Here is a 15,305-nt window from a genome sequence, read left to right on the forward strand (position 1 = left end):
TGGTAAATCGGTCTCCAGGGCTATCAGATACTGAGGGGAGTAGGCACAAGAAGAGGAATGCAGCTGTGTTACGGTGGGGGAGGGAGAGGTATGTGGGGTTGGGTGGAGCCAGGTGTTGAAAGCGCAATCCTTCTATTCTTCCTCATCTTGGACGGCCTCGTCCTCCAGCGGTGGGGTGTTGGGGGCTTGTCCCCCCTCTGCATCCTCCCCCTCTTCTGGTTGCTGGTTTACGGTGTCACTATCCTCTCCTCCGTGCTCCACAGCTGGGCTGGCGCTCTGGCGTTCTGATACATCTGGTTCTTCCTCCTCCTCCCACTCCTCTTCCTCCTGGGTCTTGTCACCATTTGTGGGCATAGTCTCATGTTCGGTCTGAGAGACCACCTCCCCATCCACCATCTCCTGGTTAATGATGAGAACCTTCTTAAGAGCGGCGGGTGGCGGAGCTGGAAAGACAAGGAGCGAGTCTCAGATTGGCGATCACATTAGATTAAAGGGACAAGTTTATTGTGCAACACACCTGATCAATACCCATTGTGCAATACACCTTCACCTCAGCCAAGTCAGCCATCTTCACTCGCTATATCCTCATTTCGAAAGCCATTTACTTTTTTGCACCATCTATTCTGTTTCTTCACTCTTAGAAAGGAACTTGACTCTAACAGAGAACATTTTGTGCCAAGCGGTTTTTTGTTTGTTCTTTTTTTCTTCAGTTATCTTCTATCCAAATGATGCATGAGCACAAACATGGTTCTTGTAGAGGCAAGTTGATGCTAGTTTTAGCAAACAATATTTTTTGTTTTTGCATATCTTTCTTCTAAGAGTGCATATCCCTGGCACAATGCCTGGTCATTGTGATGTGAAAATGTCCGTGATAACAGAACATTGCCAACCTAAAGAATACCTTGTATGGTTTTCAGTAGTACTATCATGATGAAATAAAGTACCTAATGAAGCTTGTACTTAGCATGCAGATTTGGAAAGCAGAAATCAAGCTACCATAAGAAAGGTGGTGGTGAATGTTAACATAATAAAACAAGGTTAGTGATTAAGGCATGCTACGTTTTGACAGAGACAGGAACTGCTAAACTTGTGGCACTTCTACTTGACACAGTACTTACCGGCCTGTAATGCCTGCTCTAAAGAAAAATTCACTCTGTGGGAGGAATGGAGAGAAGTGAGAGAGAGTGGCAGGGGGAGGAAGACAAACTAGTAGTATAAAGGAACAGAAGATAGGGTTTCTATGTGTGTGTTATCACGGTGGACTGCGGCTTGCTGTGACTTGCCAGGGCCTGTGTGAAGCCCTTACCACAGCACTCACACTGTGGTGGAAAAACTCTCTCTGGGGATTCACCACTCACACATGCATTTACAAGTCATTCTCCTCAGTCTGTTACCTTATATGGCCATATTGTAAAACCTTAGTATGGATAAATACTGTATATTGTGAGAAAACAGACTGTTGGGGTTTAGCTGATGAGTGCATGCTCTGTGTTAAACACTCTGGATTTTGTCGGTACTGAAAAGCAGTTATGTTTGCTGCCTTACTTGTCGTCAGCATTGTCATAATCATTGTCATAATCAGCACCATCGCCCTCCAGCAAGCAATGGTAGGTGTTAATCTCAGCCTCCAGCTTCATCTTGAGGTTGAGCAGAGTCTGGTACTCCAACCCCTGCCGCTCAGCCTGGGCCCGCAGCTGGCCCAACTCATCTTCCAGCTGCAGGATGATCTTGTTGTATTGGTTCAACTCCTGGGACGTGCGATTCTGCGTGTCATTCAGAGTGTCCTCTAGGGAGCGGTTCTGGAAGTAACAAAGATATGAACAGAAGAACAGTTTGAGAGTAATTGAACATATACACCATATAGAAGGAAGATGTTTTGTACATTTTCAATGATCCTGTTCTGTGAAAGAAAACATGGCATCGTAGTTGGAAGTGAGACATGTTTAAGCTCAATTGTGTAATTGAGCTGGATGTGAGACAGTTAAAGGAACAGTTGAGCAATGGCAGCGGACAGAACATTTTGTTCAGTCGTACACTGATAATTCCTTTGTGGTCTTGAAGGATTAGTCATAGGCAGGCATAGACTGAGCCCGACATGGGCGGGGGTGCATATATAGTATATATAGGAGTCTATACAGTACCATGTTGTGTAAACCTTGAGCGTCGATCTCCAAGGACTGCTTCTGTCTGCGCAGATCATTCAGCTCACTTTTGCCTGTCTGCAGTGCCTCAGTGTTCTTGCTCACCTCGGCGGTTATGTTGTCAAACTGTCAAATAGACAAAAACCTCCATAGTTTACTACTTCATATAGGAGAGGGCTGTGCTCATACATCAGTCATGCATCCTCTCCTGGTTAAAACCAACCTTAGACTGATACCAGGCCTCTGTCTCCTCACGCTTCTTCTGAGCAACTTTTTCGTAGTCCTTACGGATCTTGGTGATGGTCTCGTTGAGATCTTCGCCCTTGCGGTTGTCCATTTCTACAGACACGCTGGAGTTGTTGATTTGGCCTTTCAGCTCGTCGACATCCTGTGAGGAAGAAACTTGTGTTACACCAGAGTGGGAAGGCAAGGCAGGGATTCTGTCTGTGGCTGATGGGGGAGCTTGCTCTGAAACCTATACAGTACCTCCTCGTGGTTCTTCCTGAGGAACAGCAGCTCTTCCCTCATCGATTCGATCTGACCCTCCAGTTGCATGCGGCTCAGCTGGGTTTCATCAACGAGTTTGCGCAAGCCTGCGATGTCCTGCTCCACGCCCTGGCGCATGTTCTGCTCAGTCTCAGACCTGTAAAAGAACATATTTGTTAAGTCTACAAAAGTGTCAACATACACAGACTGTTTATTTGCAGGCTACAGCTCCAGAATAATACACTTCAAATTGACTCAATATTCTTTTTATGTGTGTGGCTCCTACAACTTAAAGTGTCAGGAGTATACACAATCCTTTACGACTCCACAATTTAACTGGAACATTTTTATAAATAAGAAAATAAATAGCTATGTGAGTAAATCAATCAATCAATGAACGTATTATTCTTTTCTTACTTTACTTTGAAGTCATCAGCAGCCAACCTTGCATTATCAATCTGCAGCAAGAGTCGGGCATTTTCCATTGTCATATCTTGGAGCTTCATCAAACAGAATTAAGAAATATTTGAGCATAGGCTTACAATGAAAAGCTATTCATTTTTTTTTTCACCATCCACAACTTTTTCTGTGTTTTCAAGAGAATTTCATAGACAGGAAGTTACAGAAAAAACTGAAAAACAAATTATAACATTACCTGCTCCTTCAGGGCAGCAAGTGGCTGCTCATATTTGCTCCAGTCTCTCTCAGTGCCAGTGCCTCTTGTCTTCATTACCGCTTTAATTCGATCCTCCAATTTGCTATTGGACTCCTCCAGCGTTCGCACCTTGGAGAGGTATCCAGCAAGGCGGTCGTTGAGGCCCCGCATTGTTTCTTTCTCATTCGCTGGAGAAATAACTGGTCGCCCGTTATCCAGCTGCACATTAGGGCGCAGCATATCGGAGAGATTCCGAACATTTGCAGTGGAGATGCGGGAGCCAATGCCTCCAGCTCCCCCGAACACACTAGCCGCACTAGACCGGACCCCTCGTTGCCCAAGGTTGCCCGAAGCGCTTGAGCTGGAGAAGTTCCTTGGAGCAGTGCTAGATCTCACAAAGTACGACATTATTCTATATGAGTCTAGATGCGAACAATGGATAATGGTGAAGAGCCTACGTCCTCACCTGTACAGGTGTGGTACGAAGGGGAGTCCTATTTATACAGGTAGCCGATGTGCTAGTGCGCATCGTTTTGTTTGTGAAAGCGGATTGGTTGAAAAACGTGGCTCAACTGCTACACTCTAAAGGTGCAGAGGTGTAACCATGCAAGTGTCTAATCATTAGGGGTGAAATTTTTTTTTACTTGAGGCTGGTTTTTAAACCAGATCACCTATTTTTTGTGTCCCGTAAAACGATTTGGGTGTATAGAAATACCAAAAATATAGACATAGACAATAGGAACGTATTTCCGACTATGCATCTCAAATAGTCAAATTAAGTTATTCATACAAAGAAAAGATGTGTCAACATCAACAACATCGTAATCACAATCATCACCAAAACCACTACCATACACTAGCAACACTTGTCTAAGTGAGATATATCTGCGATTCAGTGGCCATAAATTCTGACCGGGGCGCTTGATCTCGCATTTCCAAGAGTTCATCTCCCTCTAGTGGGCAGTTGTCATTTAGGCCTGCTTCACTCCTTCCCTCGTCATTTGGACAGGTGAGATCGCACATCTGTCGACATACCTGGTCCAGAACTACTGCATTATTCAGGAGGGGCGGAGCAGGTCGGTCTTTAAATACACGTCCTTAAACCTCATATACACTTTCAAACCTCATTGCTACACTCTCAAACCCTGCTTGTGTTCATGCCCATCATTCTTTCTTGTAGTTAACCTACAGAATGGCGAGCACGAAGTCCGAAGCAACTCCGCGCGAACTTAACAAAGAGAAAGACAAGGGGGCCATCGTAGGTTTAAATGACAAATTCGTGGGGCTGATTGACAAGGTAAGTATTCACCAATGGATGTATATGCATATTTATGTATTATTTTATTTATTTATGCATTTTTCTCGATGTATAGAACATACTTTTATATGCGATTAATGGTATAATAATAAATGGAAAGATCAGTGGTAATTTAGGATAGGATAGAACATGTAGAACATAGGCTTTGACATAACCATCTAATTCATATGCACGAAATTATCCACTTCCAATGTTTAAGTTTAGTTTATTATCCATTGCAAAGTACATGAAACTCTCAACTGTCAACAGTATCTTAATAAAAGTACAGTAACTCTGCTGAGTAATACCTAACTTTGCCAACTTTGGGTTTCGTACATTGCCAGTGTTGTGCGGGAACATTTGTTGTTATCCTCAGTCTTAATCATTGACCTATGACCTTAAACTCTGTTATTTGCTCTAGCTTGAGCAGGCATAATTACACTGTTCCTCGGGCCAAAGGAAAACACAGTCATTCTGTGCTGTGGGTGCTCATAATTATTGTGAATTTGATTGGCTACAGAAGTCCTGTTACACATTTCGCCAAACCACCGTGTTTCTGAAAAGAGCGTTAATATCTGCCATAGGTGCGTGGTCTACAGGATCAGAACAAAGTCCTGGGAACCCGACTGAGCATCCTACTTGAAAAGGAGCCCTACAAGGCCAACATTGATGAAACTGTGGAGGAGCTGAAAAACAACCTGACGAGGCAAATAGAGCGGTTAGCCCTGGACCACGAGAAGCTACAGCAGGAGCTGGTGCGGGCTGAGGACGAGGTTGAACGATCCAGGGGGAAGTAAGTTCTCCAAAGCAGGTTTTTTTTTTTACGGTCAGCAGAGGCAGGGAATGCTTGCTCTGCTGATCTCAGCTTAAGGCGCTGTTAGGGTACTCAAACTCCGGGTCGGATAGTTGGGCGGTGCCTTGCAAATTAGCTTTGGTCTATAGTCTGGTTTTTCTCCACCAGTACAGATGCCTGAAGCATAGATCTCACTGCTGTGAAGACAATGTCGTCTTCCTCTTCTTCAAAGGAAGAAAAGCTCTGTGACATGAAATTCACGCCCCTGTGGTTGTCCTCTCTCTAAAGTCCTTCTTACTCTACACCTTTGAACTGTCATTAAGGTATGAGAAGGAGGTTGAAAAGAAGACTGAGGTGGAGAATGATTTTGTGATCAGCAAAAAGGTATGTGAATTGTACCACACATGTAATTTAGTTACATACATGACATTTCTCTCAATTCCTCTCATGCAAATGTTTTTGGAAGCAATTTTCATTCTAACACTTCTTGGCCTAAAGGCAATGCTTTCACAATAGAGCCGCCCCCCACCCTCCCATCCTTGACCCTTAACACCTCCATTTTGAAGAATCTCGAACTGTGGATATTTGGCACCCTCTAATTAACTTACCGTCGACACAGGTCCCACAGACTTGTGACTGAGACTATCATTACTGGAGCCCTTAACAAAGCAGAGAAGTCTGTCTCCTGAAGAATAATGTTCTAATTGTCTCCCTTGTACGTTGCTTTGGACAAAAGCGTCTGCTAAATGTACTGTAAATGTATACCATACCACTGCCATTACCTTGCCTCCTTCCCACCACTAACATGCATATTTGACCTTTTCATGTCATTTTGCAAAACTCTGTGACTGCATTTTATGACAGTCAGCAGTTTTGCAAATTTGCTTTGAGGTCTGCTCTCCTGTTTGTCTGGCCAAACAAGATAAATGAGTTTTGGGATTTCAGATTGTGGATGACGGCTACCTGCAGAAGGTTAAACTTGAACTGGAGCTGGAGGAGTTGCTTAGTGAGCTGGAGTTCCTAAAGAAGGGCTACGAGGAGGTTTGTCCACGCTCAAAAATATGACTGATTTATTTGAATTCATTTCTCATTTCACTTCATCCCAGACTATGACAGTTTCTGTCATTTTAATTTGATTCCCCATCCCGTCCCATAGGAAATTAAGGAGCTGGAGTCCCTGGTGCAGAATGCCACTGTCGTCTTGGAGATGGAGACGCCCCCAGAGCTGGACATGAAAGACATCCTGGACAAGGTGAAGGCCCAGTATGAGGACATGGCTGCCCAGGCCCGTGAGGATACAGAGCAACTGAACCAACAGAAGGTAGGTCAGCACAGCATTCAGCATTTGGCTCACTATTTCATCCTGGAGGAGTTTACTATGTCACATTTCTTAACTGCCTTGAATAACATCACACACAGCACACTAATTACCCTTCTGTTCACCAAGTGCACTGCATTCCGCCACTGTGGTGATTCTTCTGTAATTTCTCCGGCTTCTGGTCTTTCTGCATTTAGATGGAGGATATGATGCAAGAGGCAGTAAAACGTGAACAGGGTGTCAAAGATCAAAAGAACGAGATAGCCGAGCTCATCCGACAGATTCAGAGGCTGAAAACAGAGCTGGAGATCCTCAATAAACAGGTGAGCATCTCTCAGTCCCCAGGCCCAAAACCACTGGGCAGGCAAAGGCAAAGGCAAAATCTTAAAAGCAACTACATGTTAATAAACAACTAAATTTGTCTCCACTTTGAGTGTGACCTTTCACCTCTTATATTTTGTTCCATTGGTGTATTTTCAGAAAGTGAATATGGTGAATGATATATCCGACTGTGAGGAGAGGGGGGAGAAGGCCAGCGAGGAGGCCCAGGAGAAGATCGCTCAGCTGGAGGCAGCACTGAAGAAAGCCAAGGAACAAATGACCTATCAGTTCCGTGAGTACCAGGAGGTGCTCAATGTCAAACTGGCCTTGGACATCGAGATAGCGACGTACAAGAAGCTTCTGGAAGGGGAGGAGATGAGGTAAGTTGTTTTTAGAATTGGTAGGGAATTATAAACTGGGACATCTGAGGCACAGAGGGATATCTAATATCAAATATTTCTTTTGTTTCCTGCAGAATGACTGCTAAAGCCACACCTAATGAAGCAGCCAAGAAATCTGGTAATTATTGTTTATTTTTGCTCAAGTCAACAACACATATATTCTTTGCATTAAAAATGATCCAAACTCCATTCTATACTCACTTTATTACAAAATGGGTATTTGCTAAGAGAGCTTAAAAAGCCAAACATATCAACGTCTTTAAGTGTTTTTCTTTATTTAACACAACATTGGTCAACACTTACAGTGTGTGCATTCACTTCACAAATGTATGACTGAAAGCATGTTGCTACTTTTGTTTTCCTTGGTGGAGGGGAAAGCTGCTATTATTTATGTGAATGCCACTCTAAAAGTGAACTGTCTCATCTTTTGCTCAGATTTCTAAACCATACAAACAATACAAAAAAAAACAACACCCTGCCTTACTTACGCAGACGACCTTATACAAACATCCCAGAGTCAGAAGCCACCTTCACCTTCCTCTCCTGTCTTGCACAAACCTGGTCCCAAAAAAGGAATCCTCATCAAAACAATTGAGACACAGGACGGCCAAGTAATCTCTGAGAGCTCCCATATGTCTAAGGAGTAGTGGCTCAGAGTCCAGGCTCTCACTGATAAACCCCGCTTTTTTAGACTCCTCATACACAACTGTTACTACTGTAGGACTTCGGGGTTGGACATTATTTATCTTTAAGATTGTCTTCTGTTTCTTTTAAAGGGAACCTTTTTTCGTGGGCAGAATTATATGTACTCTGAGTTCTCTGTATTTATGTCTGGAAATAAAGATGTCTCCCAACTGTCCCTTTTTCCATTCCATCTTCTTCGGCATCCTCAATAAACATCAGTCACTCCTCTTTCATAAAGGATTAAACCATCGTAGAATTCACTATACAATTGTGGGCCATACATATGTTTTAAATGAAAATGTAAAAACAGACTGAACAATAGTGCCACATTCAAAGTGAAGGATCAAAAACTTTTGCACTTTAAAAAACACAAAAGGCCTTTAATTATTGACCAACATACCAAAGTATTGGAACATTTGAGCATTTGGCCTTTATTTTCAACTGGTATAGTTCATCAGTTGTGGTGTTTGAATTTTTGAAGTGGTCAAATAAGGAAGACCTTCTCGCCAAGAGTCTAAGCAGTCTGGATTGTTTAGAGCTAAATGAACTGGGACATGGCACTTGGCCTGATTAATTAAGCGAGAATGACACGTATAATGAAATTGTAAATGTGTTATTAATGTGATACACACTCATATGACATTAAGCCCTTTTATCTTAGTCTTATACAGTACATGCACCATTTTTCTATGGGGTTGATATTTTTATCCCTTTGCAAAAGGCAGTCGCGGTCCAGCGTTAGAGAGAGAATTTTCCATCTGTGCTGGTGTTTGAGAAAAGATTTCCCACAGTCACCATTACTCAGTGGGACGTCACCATAGGGGGAGCTGCTGGGAATAGTGATGGGATGATAAGGGGATAACAGATTGTCGATGTGGACGCTGGGAGACTGCCCGGCTCACTCGCTAGACCTTTTGCTGCTGACGCATCTCTGTTGCAGACACAAAGTGCACACGTCTTTAAACATAGATTTATCAAATGCTCCAGTCTTCATCCAGGAAATACACAAACTGATACATGCTTGATAAACCACGGCTGAACTAATTTTAACATCAGATAGGAATCTAATCTCAAGTTTCTTTTCTACTATGGTTGTGCTAAACATGAGTTAGAGTGATTGAGGCTTCATCATATTCTAATCAGATGTATTTAGTTGAATCAGTCCAGTGAGGTTTCAGCTGACAGCAACATCATTGCAGTGAAATTTGAGAAAATAGGTCATGATTTTGAAGTATACGGAAGAAACCCCATTGCTCTTTGTGGGGTTTCTGTATAGAGCATCTTAAACAGCAGGAAGTGTTACCATGGAGTTCTTTCTCAACTCTGAAACAGACACAGAAAAGCCATTTTTGTATCATAAAAAGGACCATTGAACAAAGAAAAAAAAAATGACCAATATATCTTTAATACCAGCCTGTTCTTTGTTGATAGTATGGAGCCATAACAGGTTTTCTGCCCATCAGTACTGGTGCATAGCATATACATTACACCTGCTGTGGTTTCTAATGATTTGGCAGAGTTGCTGGTTTTATGCTGGTAGAACACTGTGATACGTATGTAGCCAACTTTAATAGGATTTTTAAAAAGATTCTTTGTTTGTAAATACAGATGAGTGTGCAGGATATGGCTGATGACAGACACCGGACACAAAACATTCCCTTCTTTTTAGAGGACTCTAGTGACTAAAGTGACCTTTGGCACTGGTTGTGAAGTAAATGTAACATGTTGAACCTTCTTATACAAATATCACAAGGGAAAACATCTAAACGAAGTGGTGACAATGGTGAGAAAAATGTAGTTTATTCCTGATCCAGCTGGAAGTCCCAACCATGCTTTCCTGTCATGCCTCATGCAAAGAAAGCTGAATCACTTTGCGTGTCTCTCTATATAAACAACATTGACCATATAATGACAGAATTGCAATACACAGAGTTTGTGGCATAACCCTTAAACCTGGAGAGACATGTTCAAATGTTATGTTCGACTTTTCTTGAGTAGCCTAAAAGAATTTCTCGAAGTCTGAAAAGGTTTGCAACGTTCACATTTCCTCCATAAAATGCACATAAATTCTCACGAAAGAGCCTCCATACTGAATGTGCCTCAGAAGGTTAATTAGTATGCTACGTGTCTGTGCTACCACGCATCCCACGCCAGCAGTCTCGCATTTTCAGCAGCACTTTGCGAGCAGGGTCTGTGTACTGCCTGTTGGCCAGCCCTAAGATGATCGGGATGATGGCCATGCTCCCGATCCCCGTGCAGGAGAGGATGATGTGCAGGGTGCTGTTCCGGGATTGCCCATTGCCCTTCAGCCACCCCAGGGCCAGGTTCACATAGGTGATGTAGGGCACCCAGCAGAGAAGGAAGATCAAGGAGACGGCCGCCAGGCACTTAGCGTAGCGCAGGTTCAGACGGTGCTCGCTGTCGGTGGTCTGGTAGCGGTCCACGGCCCGGTGGAGCTTGCAGATGACCTTCATCTGCTTCCTGGTGATCCACAGCACCCTTCCCGTCATCCCGGCGATGAGGACGATGGCCGGCAGCAGGATGCCGTACACCTCCAGGTAGATGTAGGGCACGGGGAAGACCTTCTTGTAGGAGCATACTTCGCCGTCGCCCAGAGGGTCTGCCGCATACCCGGACGACCCCACGGTGTGGTTGAGGGTGCTGTTGGCGTTGTCGGTGTCGTTGTCGTTGTTCCACTCATTCCAGCCAAAGGCGGGCAGGGAGGCATAGAGAAGAGGGGGCACCCACGCTGCCAGCAGTGCCACTGGGAAGCAGCGATGGACCCAGAACTGGTTGTAGTGCAAGGGGCTGACGATGCACAGGTAACGCTCGTAATGCACCATCACCAGGTTGAAGAGATAGGACAGGAAGAGGAAGTTGGGGAAGGTGTGGACCAGGAGGCACGTCTGGAAGTCCAGGCTCTGCTCCAGGCCCATGCGCGGGATGAAGGGCAGAGCGATGCCCGTGCACAGGTCGGCCACCAGGAGGCTCAGGAAGAAGTAGTTGGGCGTGTTGTGGAGCTGGCGGTTGCAGACGATGCCCACGATGATGACCAGGTTGGCAAGGATGATGGCTGAGGACAGGGGGATCGTGATGCAGGAGATGAGCCACTCATCCTCCTGGAGACGATCATCGTCATCGCCATCCATGGCCAAACGCCTCACGATTACTCCTCAGTGATGTTTTGAGTCGTGTGGTCTGCAATAAGAGCTGCCATGTAGTTCACCGTCCACACTACAATAAAAGAAGTACATTGTTTACATTATATTATTTATATAAGAATTTATATCGGAGTCCTATGTGTTCTATTGCATACATTTCTTGGAAAACCGGCAGCAGGGGTGGTCTGCAAACCCTAAGGTAAACTAAAAGGTAAACATTAGCATGATATGCCTAAACATTTATGTCAGGTTTTGGCAACGTGTAGCCTGATCATGTCAGCCCATTTGTTGTTTAAATATGAACTAAACAGTTGTAAACTACTGTGTGATATGCAGAGGGTGCATCTCCCTGTGGTGTACATTGACAGATAAGCTGCTACTGCCTGATGGACATTACGTTTGTGGAATCCACGTTTGGGACACATTTTTTTTCCAATTTTGCAAGAACACTTGCGGTTCTTACTTCACATGCCCTTACTTCATGGGTCCCTCCTGATAGAGTAAAGGTTAAGAAAATGGGAACCTCATTCTCGTTTCATGAATATGTCATTAGGCATTAATGGTAGGGATTTACAGGAAAAGGGATGTCTGTGCATGTGATCACTTTCATTTAAAGAAATTCACATTCCGTATTCTGTTATTTTTCAAAGAACTACTTAACTATATAACTACAAAAAAAGGCAACTGTTAAATATGCACGAGCACAAGCACAAGATCTCTTTTACTGCTGTTGTTTTGTAAAGGAATTCATCTGAACTATCTGTACCATGTAATCCTCTGCACCAGGGCTTAATAAGGTAAAGGCACATGCATTGTGCCCTAAGTGTTCAACAAATGTTTATTATTATTAAAATTTAAATATTTACATCGGTTTATTTTGCTTTTAATTATGTGTGCTCAAAGACATTGTTGAAGTACTGCACTAAACCAGTAGATGAGTTAAGTCTCTGACCCCAAAACTGTCTAAAATCCTCAGAAGGTTTGACATTATGATGTGTTGACTGACAACAGTCTTAATCAATTGTTTGAGAGGGAAGAGGATTATTAGGTGTCCACAGCACACTATTAATGAAAACTACTTTGCTCCATCATTGGAAACACATAGGAACAAACCGGACACTTCAAACAGGAGCTTGAAATGAGTGGTATTTAACACAGGAAAGAGATTGTGCTGCCTCTTTAAGATATGCTGTTTCTACCCTCCCATCATGCAACACGACTGTTGAAAAAGTTTCTTAATAACCATAACGCTTCTTTACAGGCAATATGGTTGAACCACAAGCTAAAAATAAATGGCTGTGCTGTCATAGAGAGAAGTTTAAACTCTTTCAAACTCACCTCCATCAGCCAGCTGTTTCCATGCCGGTTTTACTGACTAAGCTCTGGGCTATTAACTTCTCTTTAACTAAGAGGATTATGCCGTGACATCTTGTGTGTAGTAAATAGTTGTTCTTTACTGTTTGCCTGTGAAAGTGGAAGCCGAAGTGAAAGGCGGTGGCTTTGTAGGATGTCTCTTCAGGGGGCGGACCTCCGCAACTTGGATGCATCATAGATAAGACGGGCAACACATACTGCTGCTGTGTGTGTGTGTGTGTGTGTGTGTGTGTGTGTGTGTGTGTGTGTGTGTGTGTGTGAGAGTGAGTGGGTCTTTTCTCTCGTCACTATTATGTTACAAACTCTTACTCACATACACATACTCTTTTATCCCACAAATTAACCTCACTTACTCATACAGCACATACTCTTATATACCCACACATTGACCTCACTTACTTACATACATACTCTTATATACCCACAAATTAACCTCACCTACTCACATAATATTATACACCCACGAAGTAATCTTAGTGTATCAAGCGCACATGATTCTTTTGAAAAAGCATGACTCATCCCAGAGAAGGATTGGATCAGTTGGGATGAGCTGCTGGCTTGTTTTCTCCCATTTAGAGACTGAGCAAACAGATTCATCACCTCTTGTCTCACCTCCACACCTGCGCCTGTGTGACCACCTCATCCAGATTTAATGCATCACCTAACCTGTCACAATGGCAGCCTCCAGCAGTCCCTCTCCCTCTGAATTGTTTGCCATGCTGGAGGTGGTTTGGGCTAGGAGGACAGGTTAATATCACTGCAGACTGGGCTGTTGTCCTGCAAAGCTAATTCTGGGGGCAAGAGAGACATGTGCAGCAGGAAAGAAACACTTAGGTTGTGACGGACGCAATGCCCTTCCTAAGGGATGCAGAGGGGGAAGAACGTTATCTGGGATGGAAGCACTTGATCATTTTCTGGCACTTGGCTTCCCTGGCCTTGCCATCTGGACCATGGTATTCTCTGAACAATCTTTGCAAACACACAAATCATGGAGGAGGTAGCTGCGCAAATTAAAGGATGACTGGTGCTACACCTCCCATGATAAGGTGAAAGAAGCGGATTCCCCAAAGACATCTGGGAACTGTGATGTGTGATAGAAAGAAATGTTTATTTGAACATTTTTTTTGTGAACATAACCTCTGACCTTTTTTGTATAAAATTTGACACACACAGTGTTTATGTGACAGACTTCTACAAACTAGGTCAAAAGTGAGATAGCTCTAGGCTTAGCTTGGACACACTGGTTTGAATGATGTTTCTCATAAGAAACCTCATATGAAATCTTCTGAAATGCAGTTAGATAAAGCCAGATAAATGTGATGACGTCTCAGAGGTAGAAAGATGTTCTTGGAAAATAGGAAAAAACACTCTTTACCACGGGGAAAACATCAGCACCTGGGTTCTAAGTGCCCAGGGCTGATTTCCTGCTGGTCTGCACTGATGGGACTTTCAGTGCTACTTGAGGATAACCCGTAAGTCAATATCAGTTAGCCTACATTGAAGAGTCAAATTCAAGCAGCATATTTGTGACAACGGCAAAACCTTAGAAAGCCGTTTGGCTCTGGTCATAAAAACATGAATGTATGGTTCTGGCTCATAAAAGGCTACTCAAACAAAAAAATACTACCAAAAGCTATTTAACCTGTTAAATGTTTTTGACTGAATTTTATTCATGCTAATCACATGCACCTGCACTAAGGACAGGAAATGCTGCCCCTTCAGTGCACTCTTAGGCCACTTAATGACTTCATTTCCTAGCAACAAAAAAATAAAGGACCCAACTATAAAAAGTCCATTTCAACTTAAATAAATCTTGACCCATTTTAGATAGGTAACAGTCATATCCCCATAGTTACATTCTCTTGGTATTATTCAGTTAGGGCCTACACAGTGTGTTCATGTGTTCAAACACACAATACATTTTGAACCAAAAATCCATACGATTTTATACACGCCCAAAAGAAATTTAGATGGGGGACATCCGCATAACTTGGCCTACCGAAAACCGTAAGAGTGTAAGTCACATTTCAACTAGACAACCTAGAGTGGTACCAACTGGGAGGGGCAAGTCAGTGTCCTGTCAATTATGTATTTTGCTAGGCTCACCTAATTCCTAGTTTGTGGTTTAATGACAAACCTGCATTCAAAAAAAAAAGAGAGGCACAGGTCTCTTCTTTAAGGATATTTGGCACTCAGGCATATTCTGAGTGAACTTAACCAGGTTTGTAACAAGCAACACTACAGTTGATCCTGAAAATATATTGTGCCCCCTTGTGGACATTTTTTTTTCAGTGACGGCGTGGTGTCTTTTTTCAGACAATGAATGTATTGTTTTATAGCATAATTTATTATCGTCTAGCCAAAAGTTTGCCAACAGTTTGCCAACAGTAGAAACAACAGCTGCTTAAGATCTATTTTCTAGTTTTCGTTTTTCCATACGCTAGACCTAGCTACTTCATATATTAAGTGACCGTGGTGCAGTCATAAGCTTGGTATAGAGTGCCATTACATTATTCACATTTCTAGGTCTATTTCTATTGGTATGAACTCGGTTGGATGGATGTCAACTCCTCGGCAGGGGGTGGGGGAGGGCCCAGAGAGCTCAGCTGTACGCTGATGGGGGCTGTTTGGGCTCTGCTCAGCTGAGATGTGTTGTTAGGGAAGTGACGTCGCA

General features: G+C 43.3%; 3 protein-coding genes across 3 annotated transcripts; 1 reads left to right on the top strand and 2 right to left on the bottom strand.

Annotated features, from left to right (window-relative positions):
• Nucleotides 1–89: 89 nt before the first annotated feature.
• On the bottom strand, nt 90–3,690 carry LOC308365464 (keratin, type I cytoskeletal 18; the record flags this gene model as incomplete). Its single annotated transcript, XM_080838892.1, has 8 exons — nt 90–443; nt 1,119–1,153; nt 1,546–1,799; nt 2,142–2,267; nt 2,365–2,529; nt 2,628–2,784; nt 3,045–3,127; nt 3,283–3,690. 8 exons carry the CDS (start codon nt 3,688–3,690, stop codon nt 133–135), a joined length of 1,539 nt encoding a protein of 512 aa, XP_080695018.1. The 3' UTR covers nt 90–132.
• Nucleotides 3,691–3,717: 27 nt separating this feature from the next.
• On the top strand, nt 3,718–7,855 carry LOC308366014 (keratin, type II cytoskeletal 8-like; the record flags this gene model as incomplete). Its single annotated transcript, XM_080839649.1, has 10 exons — nt 3,718–3,756; nt 4,463–4,579; nt 5,164–5,372; nt 5,696–5,756; nt 6,318–6,413; nt 6,529–6,693; nt 6,888–7,013; nt 7,171–7,391; nt 7,487–7,530; nt 7,848–7,855. The coding sequence occupies 10 exons, from the start codon at nt 3,718–3,720 to the stop codon at nt 7,853–7,855; spliced, it is 1,086 nt and encodes a 361-aa protein (XP_080695775.1).
• Nucleotides 7,856–10,216: 2,361 nt separating this feature from the next.
• Nucleotides 10,217–13,349, bottom strand: gpbar1 (G protein-coupled bile acid receptor 1; the record flags this gene model as incomplete). The annotated part of the gene is made up of 2 exons (XM_080839653.1): nt 10,217–11,265; nt 13,298–13,349. The coding sequence occupies 2 exons, from the start codon at nt 13,347–13,349 to the stop codon at nt 10,217–10,219; spliced, it is 1,101 nt and encodes a 366-aa protein (XP_080695779.1).
• Between the last annotated feature and the right edge of the window lie 1,956 nt (nt 13,350–15,305).

The sequence above is a fragment of the Sprattus sprattus genome, assembly GCF_963457725.1.
Source record: "Sprattus sprattus genome assembly, chromosome: 5".
Classification (NCBI taxonomy): Eukaryota; Metazoa; Chordata; class Actinopteri; order Clupeiformes; family Clupeidae; genus Sprattus; species Sprattus sprattus.